Here is a 17,623-nt window from a genome sequence, read left to right on the forward strand (position 1 = left end):
CAAAGAAATCGTGTAGCAGACAAGAAGAGCCTGGGCAGTATTAAACACATCTACAGTTATCTGCCATGTGTTGTATTGTGCATTGCAAAAAGATGGCACAAGGGTCTAAAACTCCTTGATTTTTTTTTTTCTTTCTTTCTTTTTATTTTGCTTTTTCTATGCAAATCCTGTCATTTTCTAGTCTTAGCCAGTCCTTGTCATTTTAACCTTCCTACAGAGAAAGACAAGTGCAGAAAATTAGGAATATACCACAGCATGACAGAAAACCAGAGAAGCAAAGCAACACCATGCTGGAATGACAAAAAAAAAAATCACCTCGAAAGAGAAACTGCGATGAACGCATCACTGAAACCTTTCAAAACATGTGAATCATCTGCTCCGAAATGGAAATAAGTAATCTGTGGGGAGTTACAGCTTCCTGTCATTCAACAGGAAACCTCCACTCCCCGCCGAGCAGCTAGGATTATCCTCTGCGCCTCACAGTTCTGGTTCAAATTCACAGCCTGCGTCAGCTGTCAAGACATGTAATAAAATGTGTGTGTCTGTGTGTGCTGAGGGTTGCCTGTGCCAGGTCTTGCTTCCAGTAAGTACAGTATATTTGATTTGAAAATGTATTACATCCAAATGTGCGATTCCTCTAAGTCTGTTGTTTTAGGGGAAGATTACCAAAGTCACTACTTCTTTCTTTTTTTTTTAATGTCAGGCTGCGGGTCTTATAACAATGCTGACTGGACACCTTCGGACAGTGAAGTACTCTGAGCCAGCTGGTGAGGAGGCTCTAGTCCAACAGTGCTGCTTTCAGCTCTGCCATGGCTGAGAGGTACCATATGTCTCCTCTCTCAGGAGTCCGTCCCAGGCTACTATTGCCAAGCCGTTAAGGCCTATCCCACATATGTGCCATAATACTGTTAAGTACTAATAAGTCCTCAAGTGGTTAAGGCACTGCTGCAATTCAGATTGTGAACCCTTGTCTGTATCTGCATTTGGGCTTATGAACAATAGAGAAATGACCACAGGGAGGTTCACTGGGTGGTGGTATTCCCCAATGACCTACACCTTCCTAAGACAGGTGAGTTTGCTTCCTCATGAAAATGAACTTAATCAGATAATCTCAGCTAACATCAGACTGCATTTGAAACACAATATGGAAACCATGTTGCTCTTTAAATGAGCCAATCATTTTTGTAACTTTAGCAAAGTGAGCAAACCCGAAACTTTCTAGGGGCAATTAAAGTAGGTCTTTCAAGTATTAATTTTCAACCTGTTATAAAAGAAGAGGTCCTATTTGCCTCTATCACCATGATTCCTTTAGTTTAAAACCCTGATACTTACGGCACTGTGACACTGGAGGCTAAAATAAGTGTGAAGTAAATAAAAAATATTTTCCAAAATCACAGTAAAAGGTTTTGCACACCTTTCATATTTAAAACACAAGACAAGTAGCTTCGTTCCGCTTATCGTTGCCATAGGAATAGTTTAACCAATCAGAGGCGACATAGTAGGGCCAGTTAAAAAGAGTAGCCAATCAGAGAGTCTGTTGTTTAAGAGCCAGGCTGTTTGAAACGGCAAAGCAAGCCCAAGCACCTTTCAACTGACGACTTGTGAAACGGGCAAGCGTGGTACTTTTTATGGTTATATAAAATAGTTAAGTTTCCGAAAAGCGGCGCTACTTACAGAGGTAGATATACTCACTTCAAGTAGTTTAGTTTTTTTTTTTATGAGCAGCTGTATTTCTGTCTCCACTTGTCCATTTCTGTTTTAGCTTTAGCTCTGATTTATTTAGCTAACGATGTTTGTTTAACTCGATCAATTAATGCGCCTGTAAATGAGTAAAATATAGAAAAATGTAAAGTTTTTTAAGCGTACAGATAAGCATATTCGTGGATTTCTTTGTGCATGAGGAAGTTTTCTGTTTACTCTGTGTGTACCTTCATTAGTTTGTAATGTAGAAACTAGCGTTTGGGCTAAAGAAACTTTAATACTTATTTCAAGCTACAGCTGAAGCCTTCTGTTTAAGTTTCTTTTATAAATCAAACGCATCCGAATATGTTTTATGTCCATGTACGGTTTGCAAAACAAACAAAAGAGTACCAACGACTATCAATAGCTGCCAAAGATAACGGTGGTGGCCATAGCTGAAATTAAAATAAATACTATATAGTAACATACCAAAGTAGGTCCCGTCCGTATGGCCAGTTATTGATAGCTCATGCTGTGTTATTAAACTAGCACTATGACACTGTATATCTCTGTGTTTAGATGTCCTCAGACGAAGAAGAACCAACCAGTCCTGTTCTCCCCAAAGACTCGGACCGGGGCAGCTCCGTGTCCTCTGAGCTTCAGGTGAAAATGTGCTTTTATTTACACTCATAATTCTATGGAACCATGTTTCCACCACTGGAAAACTATTATTTATTAAAAGGAAATACTCATCTATTTTGTTTTTGTATTAAATGGTAAAAGGACAGATTGTCTAGAAGCTGCTCTGAAAAGGTTTGGATATTAAATTCAACATTTTACACGATTGGTGATTCAGTTTGCTGTTGTCTGAGTCCAACCATTTGAATTAGTCTGCCAACCAAAATCGTGTGTGATATCAGCTTGCTTGAACTAGAACCTTGTGTGAAAGTAGTTTTGCTGTGTTGCAAGTCCAAATGGACTCTGTTAGGTTGAGCAAAGCTTTACATAACATGGTCTTAGCATCACTAGGTGTCAAAATAGAAGAGTCACACTAAAATGTTGTAACCAAAATAAACTGACTTGAAACAATACACAGAAAAATACAAACTGTAATATGCTTCAATTGATATTTGACCACCTTGTTCTTTGTTATTGTTTATCAATTAACAGGATGAGTATGAGGAGCTCCTCCGTTATGCTGTTATCACCCCTAAATTTGACGCGCTTGGCGTTCAGTTGAAGCAGCAGAGCACCTCGCATCTGTCTGCAGCGGGTGGAAATAAAGATGGCACAAAGTTTCAACGTGTACCAGGTATGGTGGCTTCCTCCTGTATGAAGAACACTTTCATACACATGTCTGTGTAGGTTCACAGTCATCTAGGTCATCTTAGTCTAGAGAGCTTAGAAAAAGAGGCAACAAAACAAAACAGACACACAGTTCACCGGGACTGGCTGACTGAAACTGAATATGAGCCCTTCCAGACACTGTCTGCATCAAATGATCGTCTGTCAGAAAGGATTTGGCATCAAAATATGGAGAAAATGTGTGTGTGTGTGTGTGTGTGTATTCATCAGCTTTATATTTTCATCTTTTAAACCAGTGTAAAAGGCTAGATATCAGTCTGTCACATTGTACCCCCTATCTCTTTCCCCTGCAATACCCACATCTTAAACACTCCATCAGTTTCCTCCCCTGTTGTGACTCTCATCTGAGGTTTAGTGCTTTAACTGTCACGGAGTAGTGCACGAGGATGTAGAAAGCAGAGGGGCCAATTGGTAATGATCTCCTGGCACTCTGCCCGTACTGCTCTTTAGAGTGCAGGCTTTCTCTTCTCCCTCCCTGCAGAATTTAATTAAGATATTGACATAAATGCTTTCTTGGACAAGGAGCCACACTCATCTTATTTACCACTCTCACCTTCACATTTTCTGCTCTTAAGCTGTTTTTTGTTTTCTGACTTTTTTGGATTACATTTTTTTAAATCAATCATTTTAATCTATCTTTAGCCACATTTATCTATTCCTCTACCTGCTCACTGTAACTCCTGTATCTTCTTTCAGATTCTGCCATTGAAGCTAAGGATGGGCGGCACTCTAGCAGGAGCCTGAGATCGTCACAGGCCTCCCCCTTGATTGTTGGGCCACACTCGACACACTCAAGAGCCTCTCGTGGTAAAATAATTGTAAAATTTCAGAGAAACAAAATACTTATTATGTGTAACTGTCATAATACTGTTTCATATTCTCAGCCATAGTCTGCCTGTCTGTCTGCGGTTGTGCTTTTTTTTTTTTCCCACTCCAGCTGAGAAGATGGCAGGTCATTTGTCTAGCAGGGCGTCACTGCTCTCAGATAATCCCTCAGAGAGGTTACAGGTGGCATCTGAGAGGTCCAGGCCAGATACCCCAGAACCCTTTGAGTTTGTTGTGACAGAGATGTTTATTTCAGAGGAGAACATAAACAAGATGGAGAACATTCTGGACACGTGGAGCAACAACCTGAAGGTTAGTCTGCTTCCACACAGTGTACAACTGTCCTTCACAGCCGCTCGGTTTCTCCTGTGGGCTTTTACATAGCAGCAAACAGCATTGATGCATAGATAGTTTCTGGCATTTTTGATCATAATGATATTTTTCACACTCTTCTTTCTCTGCCATTGTCATTAGAAAGTTATACTATGCCTGTGGTCAGATTAGAGATTATATAGAGGGAATGTGTCTGAGCCTCAGGATGACTTTTTGAAAAGGATGACACCTCGCTGCTCTTCATGGAACCGTTGACCTTTTAACTGTGTTTCCTGGAGACATTATTCTAAAGGAAATGGGTGTCTCCATGTGGGTGTCCATCCTGCCCTTTTCCTCTGATTTTGTACAGCTCATTCATGGAGAGCAGATGACAGCCAATCACCTGCTAAGCTGTGCAAAGCTTAATCTAAGAAAAAAGCAGTACCAGCCAGAAGGAGAAGGAGATGTGGGTTAAATAGTACACTCGTGTGTTGAGGGAGGGGTTTGAAAGTTCTTCTAAACCTGGAACTACACATCAGAACTGTAAAATAATACATCTCTGGTGGAAAACTCTTACACTCTGTGCAGTAGCATAAATCTGGCTTAAGTTTGCTGGACTTCAGATGTCAAGAACTGAGTCCAGCAAAAGAAAACTTAGAGATGAATTCTTCAAGATTTCTGTGTTGTGCAGTTGCATCTGTCTGGCACACCTGTTCATGTAATTTAAAAGCAACTACAGATATTTGTACAGATGCTCATGTTTGCTAAAGTAGAGTAATGAACACATTGTGACAGCCCAACCCTCTATTCCCTAATTAGTCAAATGTGCTGACGGAGCTACGGAAGTGGAAGTTGGCCTTCGTTGAGCAACACAAGCTGGAGATGATGAAGGAGAGGGAGAGGCATGCAGCCCAGACAGCTGGCCTGAAGTCAGAGCTAGATAGCCTTAAACAGCTATTACAAACCTATGAAACCTCCAACCAAAGGAAAGATGAGGTGACTACACGTCTGTTTATTTGCTTTATCTAGTAAATCATTTAGCTGTTTGTTATCAGGTAATTTGCAGAATAATTTGTCATTTATTTAATCACCTGTTGTTGTTTTTTGTTTGTTTTTTGTTTGTTTTTTGTCAACAAAACACGAAAAAACTGTAAAAACACCCATTACAAAATCATGGACTCCAAGCTGACATCAACTAATGTCTCGTGTCTCTAGGAGACTAGAGTGCAAAAATATTATATTTAGTGCAATGAAAGGCAAAAAAAAGACTTTTACATTTAAGGTCCTCATATCAGTGTTTTGTTAGGCCCCTATATACGTCTTTATTAATTAATTTGCACATTATGCCTTGCATGCCTGTGTAAAAACAAACAAAAATTAAAAAAAAAATTAAAAATTCAAGAAGCACTCTACTTCCTTCCTTTTTTTTAAACCAATGGGCTTGTTTTGTGGACTCTTTCAGGTTATCGGGAACCTGAGCCAAGTACTGGACAGACAGAAAGAAAAGCTTGAGAAGATGAGGGCCTTCACCCACTGGAGACTCCAGCACATCGAGGCCAAAGAAGAGGTATGGTGTTTAAGAAGATTTCAAAACCTTTTGACATGATATTTTAGAAGTTGCTTGTGACATTAGAAATGCTCATCAAATAGTAAAACCCATCCCTACCTTTAAATTGTCAGAGTAACAGAGATTTTTGCTACGTCCAAACTACTGGTTTACTAAATTTTGTGCTCCCCCCCCCCCCCCCTGTTGCTGTTTTTTCAATGTGAACTTTCATACAAGTGTTGGTGATTTACTTAACTCATCGGGTAATGCCATTCCTTAAAAATGACCAATTCATATTTTTGTATAAACCACGACATAAAATTCATGACGAGAACGAATGCAGCTGCACAGGAGTGACTTATAGACGTAATTATTGCCTTGTAAATATTACAAATCACAGCCCTGTGGTTCCCCGCCAGGCTCGTTCTTCTCAGGTGGCACAGCAGCACTACAATTTGCAGCTGAAGAAGAAGGTGTGGTTTGCCTGGCAGTCTCTGATCCAGAAACACTGGAAAGTCAAGGTGGAGAGAGCTTGCCGTTCAAGGGCTGAAGAGGTCTGCTCCCAGATGTCTGTAGAGTATGAGGCTAAGCTAGCAGAGGTCAGTACATGTGGGACAGTGTGTCTAAGATGAGGCTGTAATGCTCACTTTAAACTGAAACTCTCTGCATTTAAGTAAATGAGCATCCCACTTTTGTTAGTATATCATGGTAAATGGACTGGTTTTCAGCTCTGTTTGAGCACTAAGTGCTATCTTACTACAAGCCACATTCACTCTTACAGACACATTCATACAAGCAGTTTTTTCTATGCCTAAACACTTTCGTCCTGACATTCAAACACTTACACGGATGCATCAGGTTCTGCTGAGTAGGGGATTGAACCATCAACTTTCAGATCATTATATAACCCACTCAGTGTTGGGAAGGTTACTTTTAAAATGTATTCCACTACAGATTACAGAATACATGCCCCAAAAGCGTATTTTGTAATGTATTCCGTTACGTTACTCAATGACAGTAACGTATTCTGAATACTTTGGATAACTTAATAATATTATCATGCTTTTTACAACTACATGAATGTACTATTACTGTGTGATTTATTACTGTTACTGAAATACCAATACCAACTAGATTTTTAAATCTTATTATAAAATGAGTAACAGTAGGGTGGACAGTAGGTAAGGCTGCACTTTTTGCAGCGATCTCGTATAGAAAACTATTTTGTGTGTATCTAAAACAGGTCTGTGGCTCCGAACCGTAGTAAAGGGACCTCTGGCTAATATGTCGGGTTCCGTGTCGGGCTCGTAGCCGAAAACTAGCTTTACTTTGTTGTCTGAGTCAACGTTTCTAGCGAGAGACAGAGAAAGGCGTTGAAAGGCTGCTCCAGCGGAACTTATTGTTTCGGAGGAAAACACGAACACAGTGTACAGTCGAGTCTTAATAGCTCACAACTGGGCTCGTCAGGCACTCTTTTTGGCTGCAGTGGTTATTATTATATTTGCATGCTTCCAGCTCCCGTTTCGGGTCGGTTGCAACTCGTACTTTTCAACTCTTTTTCTCCCTCCCTCGCGCTCACAGACACATAACGGGTATGGCGGTCCATTCTCCCTGCAGCACGGACTACACTGCCCATGAGGCTACATTCTTTAGGGCGATGACTGTAACACTCTGCCTATTGCCTTCATATTAAATCATTTTTGTGAATAATTCTTCACCTCGTTATGCGGGCCACAAGTAGAGGTGACATGGGCCACGAGATTGAGACACAGGCATTGGAGCCTCTTAATGCGTGTTTTCTTTGGGTTTCCACCAGCGTGGAATTACCAAAAATAGAGAGCATAGCCTAACATATGAAACAAGAAAAGACCGCCGTGTAATCCATTTATTTCAATATCACCTTTTTAAACGGTAACTGTAATGGATTACAGTTACTCATGTTTTGTATTTTAAATACATAACGCTGGTGCATGTATTCCGTTACTCCCCAACACTGAACCCACTCTACCACCTTAATTACTGTGAATTACTTCTGTGTGCTCTCCAAATCACTGTAGAGCCCGTGCCGATGGTGAAACCAAAAATACATCCTACATAGGGCTTCATGTTTTCGTGTTTTTATTAGGCTGTAACATAATAAATCAGGTTTTTTTTGTTTTTTTTTTAATGCACATCTTGTGTTTTTCTTCTTTTTAAAAAATAATTATATAGAAAGATAATTCGACAATTCTTTCTATCCTTTGCTACCTGTGTGCATAGCACTGTGAGGCTATAGAGCGGGCACAGGCGGAGATTCAGAGACTACGATTAGAGCGAGAGCGATATGAAGAATCCATGAAGAAAGCCTTCATGAGGGGTGTATGTGCTCTCAACATGGAGGCGCTCAGCATGTTTCACTCTACAGAAGGACGAGCAGAACAACCTCCAGCTCATGATCAGCATGGTTTGTAGTAAATTTGTGGCCTGTGGAGAAAAACATTTATCTTCGTAGAAATGTAGCACACTAAAGCATGTACTGCTAGGATGATATATAGACTGATGCTCTATACAATGTACCGTGGTTGCATCGTGGGCCTTGCCTCTGCGGTGTATTGATTTAGCGCAGTTTTGGAGATTGAAACAAAAAGACAAGATGGAAACAGCATTTTTCCAATAGAGTGCAGCCATGTGCTATTGACGTTTGTTAAGATTTATGATTGAGAGGAGGGAATGGGGTCTTTGCACTTTACTTGAAAGCCTCATTTAATGAAGTTAAATCTGTGAATATGCTCAGCACTGCGCAAAAGGTACTTTGCACAGGTTGGCAAGCTTAATGTGGCAATGAAAAATTGGTTGATAAAATTTAAAACCCTTTTGAACCATGTTAAGAATCATGTAATGAATGAATGAATGAATGTTAGTTAGTTGTATGTAAATGCTGGGAAGATTGGATTAAGAGCTTTGGACTATTACCTGACACTTCAGTAGAAAACCTTAAACTCGGACCAGCGGTGTTTAAAATACTAGCATCATATGATTATCACCAAGATGTCCCACTGGCATGAGTTGGGAAAAATATCTCATCATTATATTTACACCACCTGTCGTCAGATTTGTTGTCTGAATCTGTTTTTGTTTTTTGTTGATACCATGGCTGCTGGACTTGGATCTTACTATCTTTAGCATGTAGAAATGAAGCCTAGCATGGGCATCTGCTCATCCATCTGCTTTCAGGTTTAATGAGTCTTCCAAACTGAAATGTATGTTAATACGATGCTGTCAGCCAGGGCGGTTAATTGATTACCCTTTCCTGTTGCTTTAAAAATGAGCACTTTTTTTTTTCCCTTTGGATTTTTTTTTAAACTGCACATATTTATATATTTTATACTTTATAGGACTTTTGCAGAAGTTATGAATCCCCAGCTCCTGCTACACCTGTGGTTTAAAATGGGTACTTTATGTGTCATCTGACAAGCAAGAGATCATTGAAATATTCCAATTCAAATACAAACTCAGGATTTCCAGTTTAAAGGGGGATTTTTGTGTAACTACAATAAAAATGAGTTATTACTGAGTCCTAATGACTCAATGAAGGTTTCTTTTTGTGTCGTAGTTCCTCTGCCTCGTGAGGATGAGCGTGGCTCCTCTGCCATGGCTCAGCTCCAGCCATATGCCACCTCTTCCACACAGTTCAGTCCAGTCCATTTTGACCACCCAGGCCCGTCGCACAGTGAAGCAGATGATGTGGCAAGTCACTGTTAATTTATAATGAAAACACACCATAGTACAGTGTCTTTCCAAATCACTCGTGGTTCTTGAAATTTATTTATTGAATGTTAAGCATGTCCTTTCACGTGGATCATTTTGTTCTTTTGATTATTTATTACTTTATGTCGCAGACAATTCTGGCTTCACATATAAATCATGTGATTGCCCTAAAAAAGAAAAATTTGTAGAGCAGTCTTGAATTTCCTTTGTTATACTTTTTGTTTAAATTAGATGCACTATGACTAACTTCCTCTAAATCCCAAATCCTGATCCTGTGTTCACTTGTTGCCTTTATTTGTAGATGGGCTCTGGTGCCCCCATGTCCCAAGAAGAAGCACTCCCTCCCACTACAGTGGTGCACAGCTCACTCCCTCTTGGGGGAATTGCAAGTTCCCACAAAAAGGTTAGTGTCAGACATATAGAGACAAACTACCAACAGCAGCTGAATCTATGTCCTGCTTTGTTGTCTGTACTGTGCCATCTAAAGCTCTTCATCAAAAATCACATTTGTATATAACACTAAAAATATTGCTTGTTTTAGGTAGGTACTCGTGTCGTCACAGCAAGTCAACAAAAATCCTCAAAGACTGTAACGGCTCGTGTCACTGCGCGCCATGAGATCAGTAAGGTGGGACGTAGCAGCCTGCAGGTGATGGGAGTGGCTCCACCCATGAGCTCTGTGGTAGTCGAACGGCATCATCCTGTTACGCAGGTATGTGATGTGATGCATCGATACTGTTCCTTTATGAGTCTTGCAGTCATATACTTATGAATCTTTGCACAGTTTTAGCTTCAAGGTCATGTTGTTGCGTATCTCGGACCACATCTAGCACAGCTCTTGCTTTTAGACTGCTCCCTCTAGGGTTTTCAAGTGACTTTGCACTTAAACCCTACACTTAAATTTGTATTATTTTTCACATCAGCTGGTTTCTCCAGGACCTTATAGTTGATGTCTGCATTGATAATCTGACTCTCGAGGACTCACCAGAGCACCAAAGTTTTATACTGGAAACTGCAGTTTGGTCTTTGGGTTTTACCCAAACTCTTATCACCAATAAAAATTCTGTCACCTTGAAACAAAAGTTGATGTTTTGGGTGTTTTTTTTTGGTCAGTGGGGAAATCTCAGTTCCCAGTGCAAATGGTGATAATCGGACTGATCTTAAAAAAATAAAATCAGGTATGCTGGAAGCAGTCCAGGGGTGCATGAGAAGATGCCTACATCATAGGAATTAAAACAACAGACTTTAATATTTTTGTGCTGTTTGATTTTTGTTTTTCTATAAGCAAAATCACTTAACTTTATAAAGGTACCCTTTATTTTTCACGTTGTTCAAATGCAACTTTGTTTATGTAAATTAGAAAAGCAATTTAAACTTTTTTTTTTGTTTGTTTGTTTTTTGCTTTCTTTTAGCTCACCATTGGGCAAGCCACAGCTGCTAAATTTCCAAGCTCCTCCCAAAAGGGCCACATGTCCACTGCAGGCAGAGCCTCCTCCAGAACGCACAGCAGCACCTGTCACACACACTCCATCAAAGTAGTTGACTGATGACACGCACATATGTCAAAGATCTTCCTTAAGACCAGCTATGCAAAAATCCAAATTGATGGAATTTTCTGTCTTGATATGAAGGATATATATATATATATATATATATATATATATATATATATATATATATATATAAGTAATTATTACAGATGGAACAAAAGTTCAGAAAGTTCCAAAATGAACATTTATTACTTTGCTTTAAATTGTGCACAGATAACTGTGTACTGAAGTGTACTGCAAGGCGACCATCCAACAGCACATGTTGTTTACTTGACGAAACCAAAGCTATATGCTAATTGTGTGACGCACAACGTTATTTTTAAAATAAATTATTTCACTGCAGTAGTCCTGTAGAGATGCTTCGTTGACAGTGATGCGAACATTGTAAATACTGCAGTGTTCCTCTTCATGAAATGGTACATCTTTTATTGCTGACTTGCTCTGCCTCCAGTCGAATCTTATCTGAAAGACGAACATTTGATGAAGTAAAACTTTGGAACAGGCGGTGCAGAAGACAAAAATTTCTGTTTATCGCATACTTGTTAACAGAGTGTACCTGCAGCTTTCGTGTTCCCAGTGCAGATGAGGCCCTGGTAGAGGTCTTTAGCAGGGGCCTTCAGAGCCAGCTCCTCCCCATGAAGCCAGATCAGCAGCATTCTGTTCCCATGCTCTTGATAGCTGTGCTGACCTGCAGGTAAACGCACAACCCTTTAAGTTCAGAAAAAAAGGTCAACCTGCAAAAAAATACCCTAAAGATACCAAATTACAACTTGGAAAATAAGCTGTAAAAATTTCAATGTCATACTGGGATATTCATTTTTTACCTAAGATTTCAGGGTATTTAATTAATGTGTTTGACTCAAGAAGGTTAAGTTAGATTTTCAGAGGGTTGCCAAATGCACAGCAGAAACCTGCCCTGTCAGTGTGTGAGTTATGGCACCTGTCCACTGCTCCTCGATGGCAGACACTTGGTCCTGAGTAAAGTCCCAGTGTGTTGCCAGTCTTTTCCAGTCTCCTGGTTTCAGCAGCTTGTACGCCAGGCGCCAAGCCATCGAATACAGCTCCTTGTTCTCACTGCGGCGGTCAAATTTGAACGTCAGTGCATGCTCGGTGCGAACAATCTCATTAAGCTCAGGGTTAGCCTGAAAGGGCAATTAAATCATGTCAGCAGGCTGATAAAGGCCACACTCTCCAGACAACAGAGGGGCACAGGAAGAAAATTTTGGCAAGACACTAACACGTATGATTAGCAATATAAATGTCAGAGTGAAACATTTTGAAAATCAATAATGGAGGAGAATAAGGCATATTCTTAATTAAACTGATGATAAATCGTATGTCGAATGTTTCTGGGCTCCGAATCACTTTTACAGTGAATGCTTTAATAGAATTAGAGGGGATTCAGCTAATCGAGGATGTGACACTGAATCATTCATGGTGAAAGTAATTATTGATTTCAAAGCATCGCGAATGGATTATGCTCGTGAAAGTTACAAGTATCATTTGATTATCCCCTCACCTTTTTCTGGTCATAGTATCGTTCTGCTTTGATGATCATGTCCACAATGTTTACCTCATCTGCTCTGGCTGCAACACCCAGAGCAGTCTTACCCTGCTACTCCGAATCCAGCATGTACAGTGAAAAACAAATTCAATTAGAACCGCAAGAGATTGCATTTAGTTTGATTTTTCTTGTATTTTCAATGTATCATGCTGCGACAAAGGCTTACATTAATTATCATTTTTTTGCTGTTTGGATAGCATTAGTATACAGTTTAATTTTATTAATATGACAAATGCATCTTACCCGGTCCTTGACTGTTATATCAGGCCCAGCTTTAAGAAGCATTTCCACAACCTCAGCTTTGGCAGTCTCAGCAGCAATGTGCATAGCTGTCTGGGACCTCTAACAGTCCAAAGCATGACACGACATAACGATACGCAGGAATTAGTTTGTCTACATTATGTTCATGGATGCTTTATTTTACTGTCTTAGGCAGGAGCTTGTACCTTATCTGTGGCATTGATATTGCAGCCAGCCTCCAATAGGTAGTAGATAACAGGGATGTGACTGTTCTTCACTGCCAGGTGGAGAGGTGTCTCTAGATCCTGAGAGCAATAATATTATGCTTCATAAAAGATGGATTACTCTGCCACTGCCTCCTATCTGGTTGTTTACTTACCTGATTTTGAAAGTCCGCCTGGGCATTGTACTGTAAGAGAACTTGAACAAGAGCCGCGTCTCCTTTTTCTGCAACTGTATGGAGAGCGCTGCATTTGGCCTACAAAGAGTACAAAGTGAGTGCAGTTGTACTGTCTAGAAGAATCTTTAAAAACTGATTTTGTTTATAACATATTTTTCAGGATAAACACCATAATGCATGTTATATTAGTAGTACGGTTAAAAGCAGAACAGTAGAAAAGGTATTTAGTCATTTGAATCTACACAGTACCAAAAAACGCCAAGAAAATACACCGGTACACAAACAAAAGTTACCAAAGAAAACACATGATTTTCTGAACTTGCATGTTATGAACATTGATTACTGTAAGTATTTGATGTGTGTATTTTTCTCTTAGCTTGCACTGGTTCAGTAAAACTTGGCCGGGTATACTGCCTGAACGTACCACTGTGAGTATGTTAGGGTCACAACCGGCCTCCAGCAGGACCTGAGCACATTCTTCCTGACCGTGGTCTGCAGCCTGGTACAGAGCAGTCTCACCATCCTGCAGCACAAAACATCCGTCAGCAATGATGCAAATGGAAAATTCTTCTAACATAATTAACATTTTAAGTTATTATCATCATTATTATTATTATTAGTTATAACAAAGTAGAATTTCTTTACACTAAGGGAACGTTGGCTTGGATCATTCAATTAAATGCCAGCAAATAAATTAGTTACTGCAGATCTTTTGGAGGGTAAGGTTTTGTAATTATCTCTTACTTTAATGCATCATTAAGCCACATCAGTACTAATACAAAGGAACACATTTATCATGTTCAGTTGACCTGTTACCTGCCAAAGTTCGATCCAGAAAGCTAAATGTGTCATTATACTAACTGGTAGATGTTTGATTCATCTCAATTGATCCCAAGTGGAGCCAGCATCCAGCAGTGGATTAGCCGCTGAGCTCACACTGTCACAAACCAAACCGTGATAGAGAGGATGTTTGCACTGATTGTCTACCATATTGACTTCATCCCGAGTATCAAAGCTCTGCAGCAGCAGTTGGACGACATCCAAGTGGCCGTTCCTGGCAGCTAAGTGCAGGGGCGTGTCCCCTCTCTGGCAGAAGGGAGGGAGGGAAACAGCTTGCATCAAAGAGTGTTTGACTTTGAGCTTTCTTGCAGGTGTGACACTGAAATGTGCACTCAAGGCACACGTGAGCATAAACAGCCATATAGCCTACTCGGAAATAGATGCAGAAAAATCGCACAAATAAGTCCTCGTGCACACCTTGTTGGGCTTCATGGTGGCCATGTTGTATGGCTCCATGAGCACCTGTAACATCTTAACACACCCGTGCTCTGCTGCCAGTGCAAATGCTCGGTGTCCTGACTGAAACACAAGAAAAGAGGCTCAGGTAATCACATGTAGTGCATGCAAAATGAAATTTGCCACACAATTGTTTTGTGAAAGTTGCATACCAGGTCATCCTTGTCAAGTTCTTTCATCTGCAGGTCATTTACAATGTAGTCTACGATTTCAGTATGGTTGTTGATGGCAGCACAGTGCAAAATATTGAGTCCTTCCTGAAACAAAGAAATAACTTTTTCTGTTAAATCAGGCAGGGCGCTGTTTGAGAATTTACAATGCAAACCAAATTCATCTTGAACCGTATTTGAAAATGGAAAGCCACAGTGTAAAAGGTACAGTATAACGAAAGCAAAAATGGACAAACTACAACGTGTAGCTTGTGGTTTAATTTCCTTGAAATTTAGCGCACTTGAAAACTTACAAACAGGTGCGAGAGAACAAGAGGGTATATTTAAAATGAAACAAATTATACTTAAATTCGAACGTCGAAATGCTTTATGGTTATAGCATTGTCAGAAATATGTGCCACTAAACATTACATTTTAGTTATTTATAATTTGATGTGAATTTTTCAACTCATATAATTACATATGGATGTGAATTACACAGATTAAGCTTAAATGTATTTGTGAAACTGAATTTCGAAACTTTACAAAATTAAAATTAATCAAAACTTCACACCATATTACTTTTATTACTTTTCGTTTCTCAGAACTAAAATCCAGTTCTCATAACTCAAACTCAGTTTTTGCAATTCAAATTCAGTTTTCTGGGAGAAGCATCAGGGTTTCTGAGGAAGGGCAGCCGACCACAGATTCACACACAAACTCTTCAAGCAGTCGGGGCAATATTAGGATGTTAGGCTACTCAATAATATTGTTTGACATTACCAAGGTTATTATAAACATATTACAAAACTAGATGGGGGGGCGCTAACTACTGAGTCAACTGCTTTCAAAATTCTTTTGTTGTTTTTATTGTAATACCTGTACTGATTTTCCTGAAACAAATGCAAAATAAACATTTTAGCCAATACAGAACTGGAATGTAACTTTAGACGTTACTATTTAAAATTGCTTAGAGGATACATTTTGTCCTGTCTTTTTAAAATGCTCTGAATTGACCAACTGCTTTCAAATATTTACAGTATAGTTGCACAGTAAACTCAGAAAAAGTATATAGTACTTTAAGGGGTATTACAGGAGATGTTGCAGGCTATATTATTAAGTGTTACTGAAAATTAAAAGTTTAAATAGTATAGATAATAAAATATCTGAATCGCAGTGTGTTGTTTTGAGAGGGTGTTTGTGCAAAATCTAAAAGGAAAACAAAAACCCCCCCAATGGGATTCATTTCTCAGTTTAAGGGTATTTCATCTCTGTTGGTTAGTGAGAAGCAATAGAGGAGAATTCTTCCTTCTACTTCACCTCGTTCTCAGCCTTCTGTTCTGCTCCAGCCTGCACTAATAATTTCAGGATGTCCAAACTGCCAAACCAGGCAGCCAAATGAATGGGTGCTACGCCGTACTGTCAGACACAGAACACAAAATGGTAGTAGCCGACTTGGAGACATTACATAACATATTGTCCTTGGCTCAAATCCTCGCATCTAACATCTTAAAATCCTCCCACCTTGTCCTTTTGGTCCACTTTGACCCTTCGCTGTAACAGCAGCTTAACAGCTTCTTTGTTTGTGCAAGCTACTGCAAAGTGAAGGGCAGTCCTATTTTGCTGAGGAAGACAAAATAATCAACATGTTATCAGTTTAATGAAAGTTTATTCAGTGATTGGGTCTGTTTGGCTAATGCAGATACTTTATCTTTTCAGACGCACCACATTCTTTACGTTGGCATTTAAGCCTTTTCCAAGATCCGTCATGGTCTCCACATCGTTCCTCTTAGCTGCTTCGATAAACTCCTTCTCAGCCTCAAGCACTACATAACACAGTAGACAAGCCTTAATACATGGCTTTTTTCATACATAATTAATTGTGCTAATACATATTAGACAGCAGGATTATATCACAACATAGAGTAAAGTGAACTAAGATGGTGAGATTTTCAACATTACTACCTACACACCCACATAGCAAATACAGTGTTTTTCCTTGGAAGGAAACTGTCACACCTCACTTCAGTGACAAACATTAGAAACTCAAGTGCTCGGTTCTTGAATCTGCTACATTTACTACACTTTCTGTGTCTTTTCTGTCATATAAAGCACAAAAAGCTTGTTTATTCTTTTTACGTTTTTTTTTCTCTTGGATACTCACACATCTCTACGTCATCAAAACTGTTGTCCGTCTCTTTGTTTGAATGCTTGTTCAGAGCAAAGTCACTGAATCCCCTCACAGTCTCTGGTCTTATCCACTTTCGAGGGTCCAGATTCTCCTTTTTAGGAGAATGTTTCTCAATCATCCTCTTCAGAGCCATAGCTTTTTTTTCCATTTGGAGGCTCTTACAACAAAGCCACACTTTGTGTATTAAACAGTATAGGTTATATCCTGAAAACAGTCTACCTCAGTTCCAGAGGAAAAAGATCGCACACCCGTAAAGAAAGCCAGTGTTATCCAATTTCAAAGTTCTGATCTTCATAGAGCCAAGAGCGAGGAAGTGTATGGTAGTGTACTCCTTACTTTAGTGCCGCAGGGCTGATCCGTATTTACTTTACTAGCTCACACCCTAGAGATCCCCGGTGATAGTAACAGGTTTATTAAACATGACACATTTCACTTTGACTAGTCAGTGGCACAGCTGTGGCTATATTATGGCTCGAGTAACATGAGGAATTTATACCAATAGTCTAACTTAAATTTCTATTATGTAACGCTGGTTAAAAGATTAACAAAGGAGTTGGAGTTCAGTAGTAGTACATGTTTGTCTAAGGAAACAAACGTACTGTATGTGTAAGGAAGCGGCGAGTCACATTTACACATTTACACAACTTGAAGTGGTACAGTTTCATGGCTGACAGCAAGAACCCGTTTTTTTCCTCACTACTTTGAAGCACTCATTGTTTGGTTACAGTTCAGGCTGTTGGAGAAGTGATTAGTGTTGA

The 17,623-nt window shown here is 39.6% G+C and overlaps 2 protein-coding genes across 8 annotated transcripts; one reads left to right on the forward strand and one right to left on the reverse strand.

Annotated features, from left to right (window-relative positions):
* The first annotated feature begins 1,546 nt into the window (after nt 1–1,546).
* poc5 (POC5 centriolar protein homolog (Chlamydomonas)) lies at nt 1,547–11,370 on the forward strand. Of its 7 annotated transcripts, none has more exons than XR_013101140.1 (13): nt 1,547–1,678; nt 2,260–2,343; nt 2,851–2,992; nt 3,742–3,852; nt 3,983–4,182; nt 5,002–5,178; nt 5,645–5,749; nt 6,148–6,327; nt 7,988–8,171; nt 9,321–9,454; nt 9,777–9,878; nt 10,021–10,187; nt 10,888–11,024. XR_013101140.1 is itself a non-coding variant. In XM_004544450.3 (13 exons), the coding sequence occupies exons 2-13, from the start codon at nt 2,260–2,262 to the stop codon at nt 11,020–11,022; spliced, it is 1,725 nt and encodes a 574-aa protein (XP_004544507.3). In that variant the 5' UTR covers nt 1,547–1,678; the 3' UTR covers nt 11,023–11,370. The 7 variants fall into 7 exon arrangements, 5 of the variants coding, with proteins under 5 accessions (XP_004544507.3, XP_004544509.3, XP_023011197.3 ...); XR_013101141.1 differs by lacking the exon at nt 10,888–11,024 and adding an exon at nt 10,399–10,557; XM_004544450.3 differs by having other exon boundaries at nt 10,017–10,187; nt 10,888–11,370.
* Nucleotides 11,187–17,511, reverse strand: ankdd1b (ankyrin repeat and death domain containing 1B). The gene is made up of 15 exons (XM_012917248.3): nt 16,839–17,511; nt 16,400–16,500; nt 16,199–16,297; nt 15,995–16,093; nt 14,678–14,782; nt 14,487–14,588; nt 14,217–14,315; nt 13,654–13,752; nt 13,209–13,307; nt 13,036–13,134; nt 12,833–12,931; nt 12,545–12,640; nt 11,966–12,167; nt 11,582–11,713; nt 11,187–11,487 (listed from the first exon to the last, which is right to left on the reverse strand). Exons 1-15 carry the CDS (start codon nt 17,011–17,013, stop codon nt 11,432–11,434), a joined length of 1,662 nt encoding a protein of 553 aa, XP_012772702.3. The 5' UTR covers nt 17,014–17,511; the 3' UTR covers nt 11,187–11,431.
* Between the last annotated feature and the right edge of the window lie 112 nt (nt 17,512–17,623).

This window comes from Maylandia zebra, linkage group LG12, assembly GCF_041146795.1.
Source record: "Maylandia zebra isolate NMK-2024a linkage group LG12, Mzebra_GT3a, whole genome shotgun sequence".
NCBI lineage: Eukaryota > Metazoa > Chordata > Actinopteri > Cichliformes > Cichlidae > Maylandia > Maylandia zebra.